Raw genomic sequence first — 20,057 nt, forward strand, 5'->3', positions numbered from 1 at the left:
ATAACAAAGAAAAATACCAAAATCTTAATAAAAAAAATCAATCATTGTTTAAAAAAGTTCCACATTTTCCATGTGTTTTTACCTAAAGATGTGATACACTTCTGTGCCTTCCATTTCTTTTTTAGAGTAGTCCTAAAAATCACAGTTGTTATGTTGGAAAACTTAATAATATACTAAGAGGGGTATATGGTAAACTATTGTAACCAACATTTGCTTTGAATGGATCATTCCTATATGTCATATACCCTTAGGTTACGTTTGACAAACGGGACAATACATGACTCGACGACAGACAATATTGATTAGGACAAGACTGAACAAATTGTCTCTGCTATTATCAATAAGGAGGACATTAACGTCTTTTGCACACATAAGAGATCAAAGACAACTCCAGGCCCAAATTGTTTCACCTTTTTGGGAAATTGCAAATTTTGTCTGGTTACCATTAGTTTTATTAGTTTAGTCTAGTAAATGTCAAACACAGATAATACTGTTATGATTTGTCGGTAACCTGTGAAACAAAGACTATGTGTTGGCCCGCTTCAATGTCACCGGCACTAAAGAAGCTTGACTTGCAATAGTGTCCACATAATCGCTCATAAAGTAGCACCAAAAACACAAAAAAGCGTATAGGAATGACTTGCACATGTCTACTCAAAAAAATAAAAATAATAACACTTTTGTCTATTTCAAATGTAGATACATTTTTAACTTGTAATTCAAATATGTTTTGTTATGTACAATAAGACCTTCACTAAAAATGAACTCAAAATTAACATATGATATGATGCAAGGCCTTCATTAAAAATGGAATGGAGGTTTAATTTTACAGATCGACGCCTTCATCGAGGCCTTTAGAACCCATCATCACATTTGAATCTATCTTTTTGTCAAATTTCTTTTTCCTCCGGGCTTCAAATTCTTGAAATCCTTCCATCTAAGAAAATTTCAAATCTGATCATCTCATGTTTTAACCAAACTAATTTGACTTCAATGGATAAATTGCAGAAACTGAAAATCAGGAAAAAAAAAAAAAAAAAAGGAGACATTGAAGTTTACCGATTGGAATTGATCCATAGAAATGGGATTATTATGCAGTGAAATATTTTGTAGAGTCTTGCATTCCTTCAATAAACTTGGAGGTATCTGTTGAGCAAATGGTGCGAAAATTAAGTTTTATATTGGGTAAATTTTGATGTTCATAAACTACCCCTAATCTTTTTACATTAAATTACATAAACACCCATATGTAGTAAATATTTTGCAAACAAAAAACAACCTTTTTGACTTTGTTATGATCCAAGCATAGTGACTTCAGGTGAATGAGATTGCAGACCGAAGGAGGCAGTTCTTCAATAGAATTTTCTAGAAACCACAATACCAAGAAACACAAAGCTGATTCAGTGTGAGATGTAAAAGACAACAAACTATGTTTTTTTTTTTTTTTTTTCAATTTTCCAAGATCGATAATCTATTTGCAACATGAAGGTGAGTACACCAATCAAGAAAAAAGAGAAGCAAATATTACATAATTCCTTGAAACAAAGAACTTTACCATTTGCTTGTAGCTCTTCTAAAGAATAGCAGCTGCCAATAGATTCCGGAAGAAATTTCAGTTGATTATTTGACACATTCAACAGCAACAACTGCATTTTGAAAAGCTCAATTGAGTTCCAAAATTTCAAAATTGATTAGTAAGTTGGTAGATGAAGCCACTTACATTGCGCAAGCTTCCAATGGTTTCGGGCAGTTTGGTTAACTGGTTGCCCGAGATGGATAACCGCTCAAGTTTCACAAGTTGGCCCACTGAAGAAACAGTTGTAAGGCCCCATTTGTTACACAGGACAAGACAGAACAGGACAGGACAGGACAAAACAGTACAAAGCTTAACAGTCTTGGACCGTCTCACCCAAAAAGGTGGGACAAGACCTCACTCTCGATCTCTCATCTCTTGAAAAAGACGTAAACGCCCTCTTTCTCATCATCATTAAAATAATCCTAGAAAGTTTGTCCTGTCCTGTCCTGTTTGTTGTGTAACAAACGCAGCCCAAGGAATCAACATAAAGCCTTAAAATTAGGAATTTATGAAAAATAAGACATTCAGCGTCTCATGAAAATTGCAATGTCTGACTCTGCACGGTTTCCAACGTTTTTTTTTAAAAAAAAAAAAAAAAAAAAAAAAGTCAAATATGCAATTTTCATGGGATGGGGGAAATGATGAACTAGATTTGGTGTTATTACATTCATCGGGTAAAAAGGTAACCCTATTTTGATCGAGATTTAATAGCTTCAAAGACTGAAGTTTTCCCACATTCCCTGGAAGACGCTCGACTATATTTTCAGCCAATATCTGAAAACAAAGTGTTGTAGTTTCAGATATTATTATCTATTGATTAACACATACAGACATGTTAGTCGTTAATAACTAGACATCCCACAATGCCCCAAAGATAAAAGCTTAAATAAGAATTCTATTTGTCAATTTAAAAAACTAATTCAAGAAAAGGTCATGAAAGTTGTAAGCTTGATCATTCAACCTTACCCTAAACAAAGTTGTGAATAGAATGATGCATGCTTGGTAAAGTTTAGAATTAAAGATTAATACTTTATTTCATATATATATATAATAGATTAAATAGAAAACATAATGCAAATTCGTGGTTCTTACCAGCCTCTGCATGTTTACGAATTTGCTGATCTCCTCTGGAATGGCAGCTGTGGTAGCAAAAAGAAAAAGTTAGCCAGGAAAAGTAATAGATTTTTCTATTATGTTGTTCTTTCAGTGTTAGGTCAAACGGAAACATCCATATAGTTTGTCAGATTAAGTTGTTTAAAGAGAAAATGTACCTAATTTGTTGTGTGTCAAATCAAGAGTCCGTACTGATCTATCCAGCTCAAGAACTTCATCTGGAAACGACTGGTTCATTACATAAACTTGAGTTAGTTTTGAAACATGTCTGAATAACTAATCAAACATAAATGTCTTAGCTAATTGGTTCAGAATATAAACGATTATTTCAACTCCATAGATTCAATTGGCTAAAACCCCTATTCCTATATGCTAATGTAACAGTAAAACACACATGGTGGACATTTTTGCCCATGTTCAGGATGGAGTAGGTGTTTGAATAATTCCATTTAATTCATAAATTAAACAAATATGAACAAAGCTGATATCTTCCCACGGAAATTAAGCTATTTATCTTAAACACGATAGTTTTTAAGAAAAATCAAAATGAGGAACATATAAAACAGTTGCAGATAAGGGTATTTAAATATACAGATAAGAGTGTGTGCCTTTAATTTGGCGTCGCGTAAGCCCACAATGCCGGTGGCGCTCCACCTTGACAGGCGGTCGGCTTTGGAATCAGCAGTCTTGCTGGCAGCACAACCCATTGATCCTCGCTACCGGATTGACCAAGGACGAAGAGGGTCTCGTATTTACTCCAATGTTTCAATTATTAAAAGGGATTTCTTGTGGGTTTAATCTTGTTTCTTCGAAATCGAAATGAATCGAAGAGAACGAGAGATAACCAATAACGATGATGATGATGAAATGGGGAAGACTTTGAACGACAAAACCTGGGCGCTTGTCTTGTTCTCTCTTTTGGGTTTGACAGATATCCAAGTTTTAGAGAAACTGATCAACGAATCTGATTTGTAAGTTGTTATATTTTTGGTAAATCACGTCTTTCTTTTTCTTTGTCTTTAAGAAAATTTCCAACTTTTCTAAGCGAAAATTCAACGTGTGTTTGGTTAAGCAACCACACGGATACATAATTTTGTTGAAATGCCTTTTTTTATTTATTTATTTATTTATTTATTAACGATGAATCATATAAATTAGCATTTGTCTCCACAAGAAATTTGATATCTCAAAATTTGTGTTTTAAATTGTGATCTTGTTTGATAATGAAATTTTGAAAAATTAAATAAATAAACTAATTAAATTGGAATGGAAGATTCTTTTGAAATCATATTTGTTCTATTGCATTTTTAGAAATTAAGGTTCGTTAGGTTCATAGATTCGGTCTGAATCCAAGAAAATTGGAATGGAAGATTCCTTTGAAATCATATTTGGATGAAAAAATCAATGGAACTGAATTACATCGAATTACAGTAAAATCTATATTTGAAGGAATTTATCATTCTTCTATTCCTATTGATAATACAAATTTATCCTTCTATATGAATCAAAAAACAAATGCAAATCTTTTATTAAAAAAAAGATTACTACATAGTTTGTAGTTGGTTTTTTGATTGATTTCATTTTAATACGTGACCACATTTACTCTTTATTATAGTTAAAGTGAAATTTGAAATCAGTTAGATTATATAAAGACAATTAGAAAAATAAAGCTTAATAATAAATAGATTGTAATGAATCATAGTTATAAACACAAGTAATAATTACAAAAGAATAACTAAAGGTATATAAGTTATTTGCACAATTTACTTTAAATTTGTTTGATATATTGAAACTGAATTCCATGACAACCAAATGACAACCAAGCGTATGATAGATTATAATTTGATCGGATTTTAATTCTTTGAAATTCGAATTTACTCGACCGATTTATTCCTTAAAAATGCATTATATTATGCCTACGAAGACTCCCCTTTTGTTTCTTTGTCATCCAAAAGTTCGATAATTATCAACTCAACAAATTTAAATATTTTATTTGAAAAACATGAAATACAATATAACAATGCTAAATCACAACAAAAAAAAAAACATATATGGTATAATAAGAAAATAATTCCCAATGTATAAAGTCCTTCAAATCCTCAAACCTTATGCCACAGCAGGCATATCCTTCAACCATGAATCCAATGGTTTCCCAATTGAGTAGACAATGAACCCAATCTCCCTAAGTTTCTGTGGATTCACAACATTCCTTCCATCAAACACAAATGCTGGTTTGGGCATACTATCATAGATCTTCTTATAATCCAACTTCTTAAACTCATCCCATTCAGTCAAGATGCAGAGTCCATGTGCACCCTTAGCCGCCTCATACGCATCCCACACCACACTCACTTGCTTCACCGAGCTCGGGCTCATGGGCTGCAGGTGCAACGGGTGGTCCCAGTCAAACTTGTTCATCGAAAGATCCCTCTGGATCTGTTCTTCAGTCACTTGTGGATCATATATGCTCAAATGAGCCTTATCTCCTAGCAACCCTTTGCACACATCAATGGCAGGAGTCTCCCTCGTGTCACCCGTGTCTTTCTTGAACGCAAACCCCAAAACCGCAATCTTTTTCCCCGAAACCGTGTTAAACATTGATGAAACAATCCGGTTCACAAAACGATTCTTTTGGTAATCGTTAACTTTAATCACTTGTTTCCAATAGTTTGCCACTTCGGGTAGCCCGTTGCATTCACAAATGTAGACCAAGTTGAGAATATCTTTTTGGAAACAAGATCCACCGAACCCAACACTGGCGTTCAGGAACTTGTGTCCAATCCTGGTGTCCTTCCCCACTGCGTGAGACACCTCCGCCACATCAGCACCAGTCGCTTCGCACAGCGCTGACATGGCATTCACAGACGAGATCCTTTGTGCCAAAAACGCATTGGCGGCCAACTTGGACAACTCGGCCGACCAAAGATTGGTACAAAGGATCCGCTCCTCTGGCACCCAATGAGCATAAACAGCTTTCAATGCCTTAATTGCCCTTTGACCATCCAGGGTTTCTCTCCCTCCGATCAACACACGGTCAGGGGCAAAAAGGTCTTCTATCGCGGTCCCCTCTGCGAGAAACTCGGGGTTTGACAAGATCTGGTAGTTCACCCCTTTGCTGTTGTGTGTGAGGATCTTTTCGATAGCTTCAGCCGTTTTCACAGGAACCGTTGATTTCTCAACCACGATCTTGTCAGATTTTGACACGTCAGCGATCATACGAGCAGCACTTTCCCAATAGGTGAGATCAGCAGCTTTTCCAGCACCGAGACCTCGAGTTTTTGTGGGTGTGTTGACTGACACAAAGATGATGTCAGCTTCAGCAACATGCTTTTCAACATCAGTGCTAAAGAACAGATTCTTGCCACGACATGACTTCACCACGTCATCAAGCCCTGGCTCATAGATCGGGAGCTGATCACTGTTCCAGGCATTGATACGGGAGACTGATATGTCAACCACGGCGACCTCGATGGCTGGACATTTGAGGGCAATAACTGCCATTGTTGGACCTCCAACATAACCAGCTCCAATACAACAAATCTTCACCATTATCCTTTCACGAATCTCTATACCCTATAAACATGAAAAAGATTAGATTTTTGTAAAATCCCACATATATTTCACCTTGGGAATGCAACAAAATTCAGAATCTCGATCGAAAGTTTGACCCTTTTTGTTGAAAAGATAAGAACATGATGTAAGATGCCATTTGCTGAAAAATTCGATGTGTGTACATACAGAATAAGACCCAAAACTAGCATTTCTTGAGAATTAAAGCATTTATCATACAGAATTATTAGATGAAGGTGAGATGAAGCTACAATACTACGTCACAAGTCACAACACATTTTTCTATATGAAATCAAGGGAAAAAAAATGTTGAAGAAAGTGCATAAATTGTGAAAATCTAATGAATGAGGAAGAGCATGTGGGAATTGGGATCAAAGTTTGTACCTTTCCTGTGAAAGAAGTTGCAGAGAAAGAAAATGGAAGAGAAGTCGTTTTCTGGTGAAGTTGAGTGAGGGGGGAGATCTCTTTAAATACCCATAAAATAAATAACTTAAGATCTGAATTCCTAGGACACTCAAAAACCAAGTAAAGTGCCAAAAGTGAGATTTAGAACATTCAATACGTTTTTAATACCATATATACCTTTCAGTAGTTAACAAGGGAAATTTCAAGTGCTATCTACTTACGTTTTTTTGTTTTCTTTTCAATTTTTGAGTCCCATTGATGTTCTTATGATAATATTAAAGTCGGAATTTTGGCAATTTGTTCACTTTTTACCTTTTAATGGTGGGGTAGAACAGAAAACCGAGGTTACTAGTTAGATTATTGAGTTGAATTGACCTGAATTTATTTATAAACAAAAGCTTCATTTTAAGCAACATTTCCATTTTTCCTTTAACGTTAAAATCTGATCCAAAAACATGGGCTTTTGGTGAAAATTTCATGTCAAAAAGGAAACTTAAGTAATCAGAAAAGAAAACATGAACATGAATGATGATGCAAGAAAAATAATTAATATAAAGGGGGTCGATGGTGAATGTTGAGTGAGATTGAAGATATGATTTAAAAACAATAAAAAATGTCATGATTAAAGAGAGCTTGATTTGAAAGGAACGCATAGCTAAGAGGGTTTTGATGGAGATTAAACATGCTAAAATGCTAAATTCCTGATAAAATCGGCTTCAACCAGCTACTTGAAGAGGTGGGCACCGGCAATGAACCTTCAAATCTACTCCTTTTTCACAGAGGGATGAAAATTGAAATTGTTTTTCGATCAAAAAAATAATAATAAATAAATAAAATCAAATAAAAGTTATGTATTTCCCCATGAACAATTTTCTCGCGAGATTAATAGCAATTTCACAATAGAGTTTTTTAACAGATTTTGGGCCCATTCAAAATTTGATTTTGCTAACTAAAGTTAATTAGGCATTCGTGTTATTGCAAATATGTGATTATTTGGCAAAAAAAAATTCATTTTGTTAAAAAAAGTCTCTTTAAACTTCGACTATATTTGTTATTTTCTCTAAATTTAGTGACTAAATGGATGAATCTTATTACCAAAAAAAAAAACACACACACACATTTACAAAGCTTTTTAGAAAGTGCCCTATTTTTAGCCCAATAAAAAATTATGGTTGTATATGTAGGTATATATGCTACTCACATGATAGCATCTGTTGCACCCATGGAATAAAGGAATATACATAGGAATGTATCATCGTGTATCCAATAAACTAAACGGACAAAAGTATTTTATGACGCAGACGTACGTATCACGTATATGTATAAAATCATTAATGTATTTGCTTTGGTTTCGGACTTGGGTCACCGATCCTGCCCATCAATAATAGTTCGGCCCATTCCTATAAGGCCCACAGGCCACACAGTTATCCATCCATTTCAATATAGGCATATGCTTCCATTTCATTCCTTGTGTACGTAATATTTGTAGTTTGACTTTGACATTTGGAGTTAAAAAATACATAATAAAATAAGTAATAAACAATTAATTAACTATTCAACACGCCACAAAGAGGAAATGTAGAAAACTATGTAGCCTTCTTGGAAACAAGAAAACCCGACGTTACTTGCAAAGCACGATTAAATTCATTCATATTCACATGTGCACATTTGACATCTGAAACTAAGCTCGATCTTCATCCTCCAAACATGGAAAAACCACCACCACCATCAACCACCACCATGAGCCCCATGGCCACTCCTGTTAGCAACCTCTATGACTCGTATGAGTTCAGAGCCATTTCAAAACAGCTAAATCGGGCAATCAAAGGCTCCAACAACAACAGCCCCTTGTCTCCTTACTCATTTTATTTGAAGTCTGCAACCCCTTTCTACTCGAAACAGGTGAAAAGAATATGTGGAACAACTACAAACAAAAGGGTTCCATCTCTATCCTTGAAGACTCATCAAGACTCATCACAACCACGTGCCAAGGGATTTGTCTCACGCCTCTGGGCAAAGGTTAAAGGAAGATTTATACAGACCCATTGATCCTCCATTCTAAATTCTAAATTTCAATTTGTGCATCTTTTGTGTAGTATATCATATGTATAAATTAATGATCGAAAACGCAGTTGGCTTGTATAAATTAAAGTTTGTGGTGTAACACAGTCGGATAAGGTCATGAATTGAAATGGCAACAAACTATTCTAGTTGTACTTGTATCATTATTGATTATTGTGTGTTCTAGCTAACTTCTAAGTCGCTAAAGTAAATTTCCTAATTTTGTTCCAATCAAGTTCAAGTCACTCTAAGCCAAAATTTGACCCAAATCACAAAGATCACCTATTTTAGTACTCCAGAGTGCAGATGTTATGTACTATTGACTTGCCCTAGATATTACACGACCTGCTATTCCTAGATCCTAAAAATGGTGAAAGATTAGGCAATGGTGTTCCCAACAATTCACTAGATGTTCGTACAACATTTTGGAAGCAAGTCTACGACAGATTTCAGGTTTTCTAACAATATATGTTATGAAACACACACAACACAAATAATGATGATTATAAGTTATAACACTATTTAATCAAACAAAATCAATGCCATGTTAAGTGTTCATTACAGTAGGGTGTTCAAAACCGGAATCCAAATATTTGGATACCGGACAGGGGAGAAACTAGAGGATAAATATTAGGGGGGCGTAACCAAATTTATTTGTAGTTGTATTGGTATATATGTATTTATATTCAGATACTTATGTGAAGTGAATGCACAAAATTTTCCATAATTGTCTTATGATAAATCTAAAATCATAGAAAACAAATTAGGAATTAAACACATCAAATTAGTTAACGAAAATTCAATCAATAATTATCAACATATAGAATTATATAAGATCTATCACGCCATGAACATATTAAACAATCAATAATTATTATTTGTAAAACTATAAAGAGTTAACATCTCACAGTTAATCATTCAATATTATTGTTTATAAATTTAATACTATTATTTTATCTTTTAAAGAAGAGATTGCACGCCACTACCCCACCCTAAGTTCTTAACCTCTAGCTATATACATTAAACAATGGGTAAATGGGTAAAGTAGCTCCAATCCTAAAAGAGAAAAGCAAGTTAAAGAAAAGCAAGAGTAACTGGAGTGACATATAATAACTACCGATAAGCGAGAGAGCAGAGAGCAAGCCGCATAGCCGGTCGACACGAGGCGGAACCGCAAATGGACCAACAACCGGCGGCCGACATATGTCGACTAAGTGACGGACAGGCGGAGGCAAGAGCCATTACAACGGCCAAGTATTCAGCCAGAGGCCAAATCGGGGGAGAGGGTGAAAGCGGCGGCCAACATATTTTTCTCAAAATGGTTTTGATTTGTTTTAAAAGGTTTGAAGCATTTTCTTGTATTGAGATGGGGGATTATGAAAATTTTAAGGGCTTTTATTTTGATTTATTAAATTACAAAATGAAGATATTATTTTGATTTTTTTTCAAATATTTTTGAAACCTTTCTTTAACGGGTGTAGTTTAAAGGATATCATTTGAAATCAATCTTCTATTATGTAATTTTATGCACAGTTTACAGGTTATATTTAACTTGTAATATAATTTTAAAATTTGAATTATAGTATATGTGACAAGGTAATCAACGTATTAAGATTTAATGTTCTTGCTATGAAAAAACGGGGAGCCATGGCCTCCCCTGGCCCTTAAAGGATCCGTCACAGATACCAAATAAGCATACAAAGTTTCGGATATTAAATTGGATATCGGATATTAAATTGGACATCTGAAAATACTGAACTTAAAGAAAAAAAAACATTTTTATTATTCTCTTTATTTGAACATAATATATTATAAACCAATATTGTTTTATTTTTCATTTGACTAATTAACCATTTAGTAAGTTACCGTTAAAAATATTATTAAATAACAAATATATAAAACAGAAAAATAAAAATAAAAAGCTAAATGAAAAGACATAAGTCAATAAAGTATATGCATGCATCCTAACTCTTTTGAACTATTATATTTTGAAAAAAAATATATTATAAAAATAATTAAAAATAAAATAAAATTTTTGGATATCACATACCTAAAATTTTGAAAAAGTACTATCCATATCTGAATCTGAAAAATCAGTAATCCAAAATTTCGAATAATTTCACATAGGATTTTTGGATGCATATATTTTTTAACACCCATATATATGAGATTTACAAACTCAATGTTAGCAATAAATTATTCAAAACTACAAGGATATTGTCTTCCAGAAGTGAGTAGAACAAAAGCATTGAACGGAGGCCAAGGTCGGCATCGTAATTCTAAAATCTTTAAAATATAATTTGTAAATCCCTATTTCATTTAATATTATTGTAATAACAAATATTTTCATATAAAATAAAATCATATTTCAACTTGATTGTTGATGGTAAGGTGTTTTTGGTTCGTGCTAGGGAAGTTATTGGATGGAATCCTAAATATATTGAAAATGATGATGAATTAGATTCGGATGAGGACGACACATCAATCCATGTTTCAAAGGTTCAAGATGATCCTATCAATTTGGAAGGCCAGGAAAAAGTTGAGACTATCTATGAGGAGAGCCCAGTTGGTTCAGCTTAGAAAGAAGATTTGAATGCCAACAATAATGGAAAAGAAAAGGAAAAAATGTGCGACTTGGAGGGAAAGGAAGCAACAATCGTGAGCAACAGAGAGCGTGATTTCGAGTGTGAGGCTGAACCAAGGCCAAGGATGAGGAAGGGCTGCGTTTTTTGGTTCATCACAGGCTAGGAATTGATTTCGGTAAGCCATTGATTCTCTTCTTATATAATCCATTCATCAATTTCTTGAGAATTGGTAGAAATAGTGAGTCAATTTGGTGTTATTGATCATACTTCTTTCAACCTTCAATCTTGTGAGTTTACATAATCAAACTCTAGCCATATTTGATTGAGTTTTGATGATTTGTTGCTATCAAATTTTGTTGTAAACACCCTCAAGACTTTTGTTGTTTGTGTTCTTGCATTACTCCAAGTTTTGGAGACATTGTCTTCTTTGTTGATTGTTAAAATTCATGTTGTTGCCATCTTGATTCAAGAGGATAATTTTCTATAAAAAGACCATGTTTTGAGCTATCCAAAAGGTCTTCAAAACAGTCCCTAAAAGTCATAATATGAGGCCTAATGGTGGAGGAAACTCAATCCTTAGTGGTGTTTTTTCTCTTTTAGCAATGTACTTTGAGTTATGGTTTAGGATTGAAATTGTTATTTTAACTTCTTAACATGTTGCTACTATTAAGAACTCAATTTCCATCTTCATAGTTGATTTTAAGTCAAACGATTCCTACACTCCATCCTTTTGCGTTTCTTGTTGACATATCCAAGACGACAATGTCACAAGCATGTCTTGTCTAAACCATTAGATGAATCAATTTGCAACATACTATTACCTAAATTGTCTACAACCATCACAATTTCATACATGCTTGCTTCGAAATAAAATACACTATTATAATAAGCATACATAGATTCATTCTTATTATCAAAAGAATATCTAAAACCTTATCTGTATTAACCATGAAATGAAATAATATTCCCCGTCATTTCTGACGAATAGCAATAGTTGTTTAAATCTAAACTTAACCCATTACTAAGCACTAAAGAATAAACACCAATCTTGATAACAGGTGACGATCTCCTAATGCCCATAATCAGGTTCATCTTCTCATGCTTCACATTTTCACTTCTTTTTAGCCCCTACAATTCAGAGCAAATGTGAAAACCACATCATGTATCAAGGACCCAAGATTAGAATGTGACGAGTTTTTAGATAGAATAGTGTAATACCTGTTGAGGTTGGTTGAACCTTGCCATCATTTATGTCTTGCGAGTACTTGGGGCAGCTTCGTTTCCGATGCCCCTTGTCATGGCAGTAAAAGCAAGTAGCCTCCTTAGGATGAGAGGCAAGGGAAGCTTCAGAACTAGATTTTGCTTTAGGGTCATTGCTTGACGACCCGGCTAGACACTTTCCCTTCCAGTTCTGCTTGGTAGGAGATTTACTCTTCTTCCCCTTCCCTTGCCCTATGGCTAAGACGGGAGTAGCAACAGCAGAAGTGGAGGCAATACTATTTCCCTTCATTCCACTCTCGGCAGTTCTCAACAAGCTTTGAAGCTGAATCAATGTGGTCTCCTCTTTGTTCAAATGATAAGTCATAATAAAGTGATCATGACAGTTAGGCAATGAGTGCAAGACTATGTCAATAGTCAATTCCTCATCAAAGTTCACATTGAGTTTCAGCAAACGATCCACATAATGTTGCATGCGTTGCAAGTGGGTCGTGACAGACTCTCTATCCTTTATCTTGTTGGTTATGAGGGACTTGACTATCTCGTATCTCTCTTGACGAGCTCGTTTCATCAAGTCCTTGCACATCTCATACGGCTAATAGTCCTCATAAAACCTTTGTAGCTCAGGAGTCATAGTAGCCACCATGATGCATGCCACTTTGGTAGCATCATTGCAATGCCTCTTATACTTAGCTATTTCTTTAGGAGTAGTGGTCGTTTCATCAATCTTGTTTAGCTCTTTCTCGAGTACATATTCCTTGTCCTCAAATCACAAAGCCATCTTGATGTTACACATCCAATTATTATAATTAGAGCCATCGAAGGTGATTTTCGAACAGATGCTCAAGAGCGAGAAGTGGTTGGAGGAGTTGTTGTTGGAGGAGGAGGAACCAAAAGCATTGTTTGAAGTTGACATTTGAAAAAGGAAAAAAGACAAGTTTTGATTAGATAATAAAATCCTTAATATAACACCCAAAATGAAATATTAAGGCTAGGATTCAACTAAATAATTCACAATTCAAAAGAGGGATGTCGTAATCTAACTTCAAATTATTTAAAGGTAGGCTAATAACGATTTACCAATTTCACCATGAAAAACGAAATTTAATATGAATTAGGTTTCAAATGAAATTCCTAGATCTTTTGAGATTCTTTGAACTATTCAATGGCATGTTTAATCTCGATTATGTCCTTTCCATATGTGACTGTGCTACCGAGGATCATAAACAAGGTGTGCATAACCATGCAAATTAGCTTGGTACGCTCGATGTCATTTGTCACCTAATTAATATGCCGGTTAATCACAAACGCTCCATTAATCAATGATAATTTACGAGACACCCATTGTCACCCTTTATTAGTCCATATTAGTGTGTCGGTTAACCACACACGCTCCACTAACGACATTTATAAAGTGCAATGTGCAATTTCATGGATTAAGATCAAATTTACATTTTCCTAAAGTAACTAAGATTGAGAATTTAATAAAAACATTTAGTTACTTTATTTATTCCATTATACTTATTAATGAGAATTAAATGTCCTATCAAACCCGTTTGGCTAACGACTCTCCACCAATCAAGGGAGCGGTGGGCAAATGTGGATACCTAATGACGGTCATTTTATAGGTTGATTCCTTAAACTCCTGCTATAGATCAACTTCGTGAATGAGGTGTACTAGCGGTTCGACTGACTTGTCTTATACATATAGTAAATATTTAAAATTTTAATATTACATGTAGTATAAGGGTTTATTTTAAACATTTCAAAATACTAGGGTTTTTAAATCAATTTAAAATTTTGAAAATTAAAAACAATTTTAATTCAAATTTTAAATTTTAAAAACTTTGATTTAATAATTATCTAATAATTAAACTTTTAATTAATTTATTAAATCAGTTAAAGGTTATCCATTAAATTAAACAAAATAATTTAACCTAATCCCTTACCCCTTAGATTTCAAAATTTTGGGAGGGATATATCAAAATCTTTAATTATATAATTAAACAATTAACAAGATAATTACCAAAAATAACAACCCACCTTAAAACCCTAGATTTCAAAGCTTTACTTGGGGTGGAAGGCAAGACTTTCAATCCTTGCCTTGTTTTTGAAAACCCTATGGTTAGGAAACCCTAGATCTCGAAAATATGGAGGCCAAAGGAAATGGTTTAAAAACCCTTAGTAATTTTCAAAAAAACAAGGTTATGAAACCTTAATTGCAAAAATCACAAGGCCTAGGGTTTAATTGCCATAAACCCTAATTTTTTCAAGTTCAATTGTAACAGCCCGGATCCCCAGGTATCTTCATTTCTTATATTTTGACATTCTGTGAGGGGACTCGGCGAGTTGGTGGTCGAACTCGCCGAGTCGGGTCGCGGTTTTTAGCGGGGGTTCGCGTCCGGACTCGGCGAGTCCAAGGGATGGACTCGGCGAGTCCGTGCTGTTTAATGAAACTCTAATTTCCCGGTCCTAAGCCCTATTTAAAGGACCTTATGGCCCTCATTTGCGGCCACCTTAAACCCTAAGAGCCTCCATACGTCTGTAAGCCCTTGTGAGTGTGTTTGAAGGCCATTTGTTCATCATTTTGTGGGATTTTGCAAGGAAAGGAGGGAGAGGAGCAAGCTTGAAGTGTTGGGGAGCTTAGATCTGTTGCTATTTCATCAAGGGAGTCTTCTTGAGGTAATTTTCAGAGCCAAACTTCGTGTTTTGTGTTGGTGTGCCAAATCTAGGGTTTCTTCTTGCATTTCTTGGCTTGAATAAGAAGTGTGAGAGGTCCCATGGGGATATGGGACCTAGATCTGGACTTTAGCAGGTCCAGGAGACCCCTTATGACAAGCTTTATGTCCATCCTTTTGAGTTAGAAGTTAAACTTGCCATATTAAAGGTTGTTTCTTCAAAATAAGCCTTGTATGCATTGCATGGCAACCAAGACTGAGACTTTACGTGACAAATAAGCTTGGGAAGGCCAGATCTATGTATTTATGGAACGAATCTGACCGCAAAAGCCAGTTTTAGCTGGTGCATGGCATGGACTCGCCGAGTCTAAAGAACAGACTCGACGAGTCGCTTGAAGATTGTCCTTGAGACCATCCTGTGTGTAGACCGGACCGAGTTGTGGGCGACTCAGTGAGTCGCAAAGAGTTGGAAAGGTTTTGACAGGTGGACCGAGTCAGGTTGGGACTCGCCGAGTTGACCTTCGACTCGGCGGGTTGAGTCGCGGTGGCCCTGTGATTCAGGCCCAGGTGGAACTCGTCGAGTCGGGGGAGTACTCGACGATTCAAAGGGAAAATTCTTGAGAGTTGGTAAAAACGCGTAGACTTGCCGAGTCACTATTGTGCACTCGCCGAGTCTGGTCCAAATTGACTAAAGACTGTTGACCAGGTCAACCTGTGTTGACTTGATTTGGATGGTCCACCTTAGTGGTACAAGTAATAATTATAGATTTATAATATCATAGGAGGATTGCAACTCGAGGGTTCGAGCCCGAGTGATTCCAGGATTCACGATTAGCGACTTAGCGAGGCATACGAGGTGAGTCTTCTCACTATACTGTGCCCGGAAGGGTTTTGACTGTGTGACCGGAAGGTCGAATATGATATGAAATATATGCCTTATGCGTGTTAAGTTATTTGCTTATGTGTCATGTATGATATGTTTGATATGGGCCGGAAGGCGTGGTCATATGGATTGTAAGGGTTGACGTGGGTAGGACCGGAAGGTTTACCCAGTCGGGACGGAAGTCCCCTGAGACACATGGACCGGAAGGTCAAGGCCTGGAAAGGCGTATGTGCGTATGTTGTATTTTGGGAACTCACTAAGCTTTATGCTTACAATTGTTGCTTTATGTGTTTCAGGTACGAGTGAGGACCGTGGGAAGGTGCCAGCATGACCGTACACACACCCGGGAAACTATTTTGTTATCTTTTGTTATGTAATCGGTTGTGACTACATTGTTAATATGGAAATCTAAACCTATTACTCATGTTTTGATGGTTGTAAAAATGAAAATTTTTGGTTGGAAATTTTATGACGTTACAAGTTGGTATCAGAGCCTTGGTTTGAGGGATTCGGGTACACCTTCGGACGTAACTGGACTCAAACCGGGGATTTGAGAAAATTTAAAAAAAAAAATTTTATTTAATTAATTAAAACTCAAAATTTTGATAAGTGAGACGACCAAAGAAGAAAAAGTGTGTACGGTCAGCCAGCGCCCGAACGGTAAAAATCCCCAAAATACTCTTATTATATGTGTTACGATATATGATATGATATGATACGCATGCTAGTAGACTAGGTATACATATTAGGACTAGAGTGGCCTGATTTTGTGATGCCTTAGTCTAGGGAACCTGCTTCTATGAGGTGCTCGAGAGCGAGTGGGTAACTAGAGTATGATAAGAATAGAGTACTCAGGATTCGGGGTTTAGGGAGGAGGACTTGGGGTGAATACCGATGCGGTGCAATTGGTAGTATTGGGCCCGTACTACCAAGGACACCGGGTCAGTGGGCAGCCCAAGTAAGAACCCCTGAGTAACGGAGACTGAGTAGGACTGCGTTATCGAGTGCGATTTTGCCCGATAGAGTCTCTGATATTTTTATGTTGTATTTCAGAGATATCATGGTTAGACCACGACACAGACCTGGCACGAGTGGAGTGACTGACGAGGAGTTTCGTCAGATGATTCATGAGGAGGTAGCTGCAGCGATCCGGGCCGAGATTCCGGAGATGTTTGGGTCTATTAAGACCACGCTGATGGAGACGTTTGATGAGCGGTACGCTGCGTTGTCCGAGGCTGCCGCCGCTGCAGCTACCGCAGTTGTGGCCGCTGCCAGACCACAGGGGGTGATTCGCTGCTGTTCCGGGAGTTCAGCAACACGAAACCACCAGAGTTTGACGGGACGCAGGACCAGATTGCTGCGATGAGGTGGATTGCTGATATCGAGGGATGCTTCTATACTTGTTCATGCCCGGAGCATCTGAGGGTGCGGTTCTCCTTGAACCAGCTCTGCCTGGGAGCAAGGGATTGGTGGAAGTTCGTGACGGCGAACTTCACTCTTGCGGAGGTTTCAGCCATGACTTGGGAGAGATTTACTGCTATATTCAGAGACGAGTATGTTCCCCCGGTGGAGAGGGAACGGTTGGTTCAGGAGTTCTTGACCCTCAAGCAGGGTAACGATTCGGTTACAGTGATCACGCGGAAGTTTCATGAGAGGGCGATGTTTTGCCCCGAGCAGGTGTCCACGGAGCAGGCTCGGATGAGCCGGTATTTGGGAGTGCTGAGGAGAGACATCCGGGAGTTCGTATCGAACTCGTCATATCAGACTTTTGCTGAGCTTCAGGCGAATGCCAGGAAGCGGGAGATCGAGTTGGAGACCCAGGCCAGGGAGGAGGTCGAGTCTCAATGGGTGGATTGGCGGCCGGCTCAGTCTTGTGGGAAGTGCGGCAAGGGTTACGAGGGGGCATGTCGATCGGGTGCTTGCTACAAGTGTGGCAAGGAGGGGCACATTGCGAGGGATTGCCCCAAGGGATTTATGGTTTGCTTCCATTGCAACCAGACTGGCCATCAGAAGGCTGAGTGCCCCCAGCTTCGCCAGGGATCTTCGCCTGCTGCCAGGGTTCCTGAGGTTCGGCCAGTGAAGACCGAGGCCCCGAAGGCTCGTGGGAGAGCTTTCCAGTTAACTACGGAGGAGGTCCACGCGGCGCCTGATGTAGTGGCCGGTATGTATTCTTTCATGTATTACATTTATGCTGAGATATTATGCTTATATTACTATCTGCGTAGGTACTTTTCTTGTGAATCATGTGCCTGCTTTGGTATTATTCGACTCGGGTGCGAGTCGGTCCTTTGTTTCGTTGGCTTTTAGCCAGCACATCGATATCGATCGAGAGACGATGAGTCATCCCCTGCGAGTTTCTATAGCAAACGAGAGAGCGGTATACGCCACCGAGGTAATTCGAGGATGCGTGCTCGAGATTTTTGGGGTCGAGTTTCCTATAGACTTGGTCCCTATAGCTATGGGGGATGTTTGCATTATCGTGGGCATGGATTGGTTGAGTGAGTTTGGAGCAGTCATTAACTGCGAGAGACAGTTGGTGATGATTCGAGACCCTAGTGGGGGAGTGCTCACGGTTTATGGCGAAGGGACCCGGTGTGGGTCGGCGTTTTGTTCAGCGGCCAGGGCAAGGCAGAGTTTGCAGCAGGGCTGTGATGGATTCATAGCCTATGTGATGGATACTCGTGTGACCGCGGAGAGGCCCAATTCGATTGATGACGTTCCGGTTGTATGCGAGTTTGCGGATGTGTTCCCCGAGGAGTTACCAGGTGTGCCTCCGGAGAGGCAAGTGGAGTTTCGTATCGATTTGGTTCCGGGAGCGGCGCCCATCGCCAAGGCACCTTACCGTCTCGCTCCACCGGAAATGCAGGAATTATCCTCGCAGCTTCAGGAGCTGTTGGGGAAGGGATTCATTCGATCGAGTAGTTCGCCTTGGGGAGCGCCGATTTTGTTCGTCAAGAAGAAGGATGGTTCACATCGGATGTGTATCGATTATCGGGAATTGAACAAGTTGACGGTTAAGAACCGATATCCGTTACCTAGGATCGACGACTTGTTCGATTAGTTGCAAGGGGCATCTTGGTTTTCCAAGATTGACTTGAGGTCGGGATATCATCAGATGAGGGTTCGCGAGGAGGATATCCAAAAGACTGCCTTCAGGACTCGTTATGGACATTATGAGTTTGTGGTGATGCCTTTTGGGCTCACCAATGCCCCGGCCGCATTCATGGATCTCATGAATCGGGTGTGCCGACCGATGCTGGATCGTTCAGTGATCGTATTCATCGATGATATTTTGGTGTATTCGCGGACTAGGGACCAGCATGAGGAACATTTGCGGGAGATCCTTCGGGTTTTGAGATCGGAAAGACTGTATGCCAAGTTCTCCAAGTGTGATTTCTGGTTACGAGAGGTCCAGTTCCTCGGACATCTTGTGAACCAGAAGGGGATATTGGTCGACCCGGCCAAGATTGAGGCGGTGTTGAGGTGGGAGGTGCCGAGATCGCCCACCGAGATCAGGAGTTTTCTAGGTTTGGCTGGATATTACCGCAGATTTATCAAGGATTTCTCCAAGATCGTTGTGCCACTTACTAGGATGACCCGGAAGGGTGTTATGTTTTCGTGGGGATCGGAGCAGCAGTCTTCATTCGAGACGCTTCGTCAGAAATTGTGCGAGGCTCCAGTGCTTGCACTCCCGGAAGGGATGGAGGATTTTGTGGTATATAGCGATGCCTCTATATCGGGTTTGGGGGCGGTACTTATGCAGAGGGGTCATGTGATAGCGTACGCTTCGAGGCAGTTGAAGCCTCATGAGTCGAGATATCCCACGCACGACCTGGAATTGGGGGCGGTGGTGTTTGCCCTCAAGATCTGGCGACACTATTTGTACGGGGTTCGGTGTACGATTTACACGGACCATAAGAGCTTGAAATACTTGATGGATCAGCCAAATCTGAATATGCGACAAAGGA

The 20,057-nt window shown here is 38.2% G+C and overlaps 2 protein-coding genes across 2 annotated transcripts; both read right to left on the reverse strand.

Moving 5' to 3' along the window:
* Nucleotides 1-657: 657 nt before the first annotated feature.
* On the reverse strand, nt 658-3,711 carry LOC145005336 (Leucine-rich repeat (LRR) family protein). Its single transcript, XM_078964447.1, has 9 exons — nt 3,298-3,711; nt 2,848-2,917; nt 2,669-2,715; nt 2,242-2,350; nt 1,721-1,806; nt 1,556-1,646; nt 1,280-1,365; nt 1,060-1,146; nt 658-937 (listed from the first exon to the last, which is right to left on the reverse strand). The coding sequence occupies exons 1-9, from the start codon at nt 3,394-3,396 to the stop codon at nt 827-829; spliced, it is 786 nt and encodes a 261-aa protein (XP_078820573.1). The 5' UTR covers nt 3,397-3,711; the 3' UTR covers nt 658-826.
* A 941-nt stretch (nt 3,712-4,652) lies between these two features.
* Nucleotides 4,653-6,772, reverse strand: LOC145005429 (UDP-glucose 6-dehydrogenase 3-like). Its single transcript, XM_078964548.1, has 2 exons — nt 6,644-6,772; nt 4,653-6,262 (listed from the first exon to the last, which is right to left on the reverse strand). Exon 2 carries the CDS (start codon nt 6,236-6,238, stop codon nt 4,796-4,798), a length of 1,443 nt encoding a protein of 480 aa, XP_078820674.1. The 5' UTR covers nt 6,239-6,262; nt 6,644-6,772; the 3' UTR covers nt 4,653-4,795.
* Between the last annotated feature and the right edge of the window lie 13,285 nt (nt 6,773-20,057).

This window comes from Lactuca saligna, chromosome 1 (assembly GCF_052625555.1).
Source record: "Lactuca saligna cultivar CGN05327 chromosome 1, ASM5262555v1, whole genome shotgun sequence".
Taxonomy (NCBI): domain Eukaryota; kingdom Viridiplantae; phylum Streptophyta; class Magnoliopsida; order Asterales; family Asteraceae; genus Lactuca; species Lactuca saligna.

Coding starts and splice junctions, on each gene's coding strand:
- LOC145005336 (XM_078964447.1), bottom strand. CDS start 3,396: ATGGGTTGTGCTGCCAGCAAGACTGCTGATTCCAAAGCCGACCGCCTG. Junction 2,918..3,297: donor TACGCGACGCCAAATTAAAG/GCACACACTCTT, acceptor GTAATGAACCAG/TCGTTTCCAGATGAAGTTCT. Junction 2,716..2,847: donor TTTGACACACAACAAATTAG/GTACATTTTCTC, acceptor TTGCTACCACAG/CTGCCATTCCAGAGGAGATC.
- LOC145005429 (XM_078964548.1), bottom strand. CDS start 6,238: ATGGTGAAGATTTGTTGTATTGGAGCTGGTTATGTTGGAGGTCCAACA.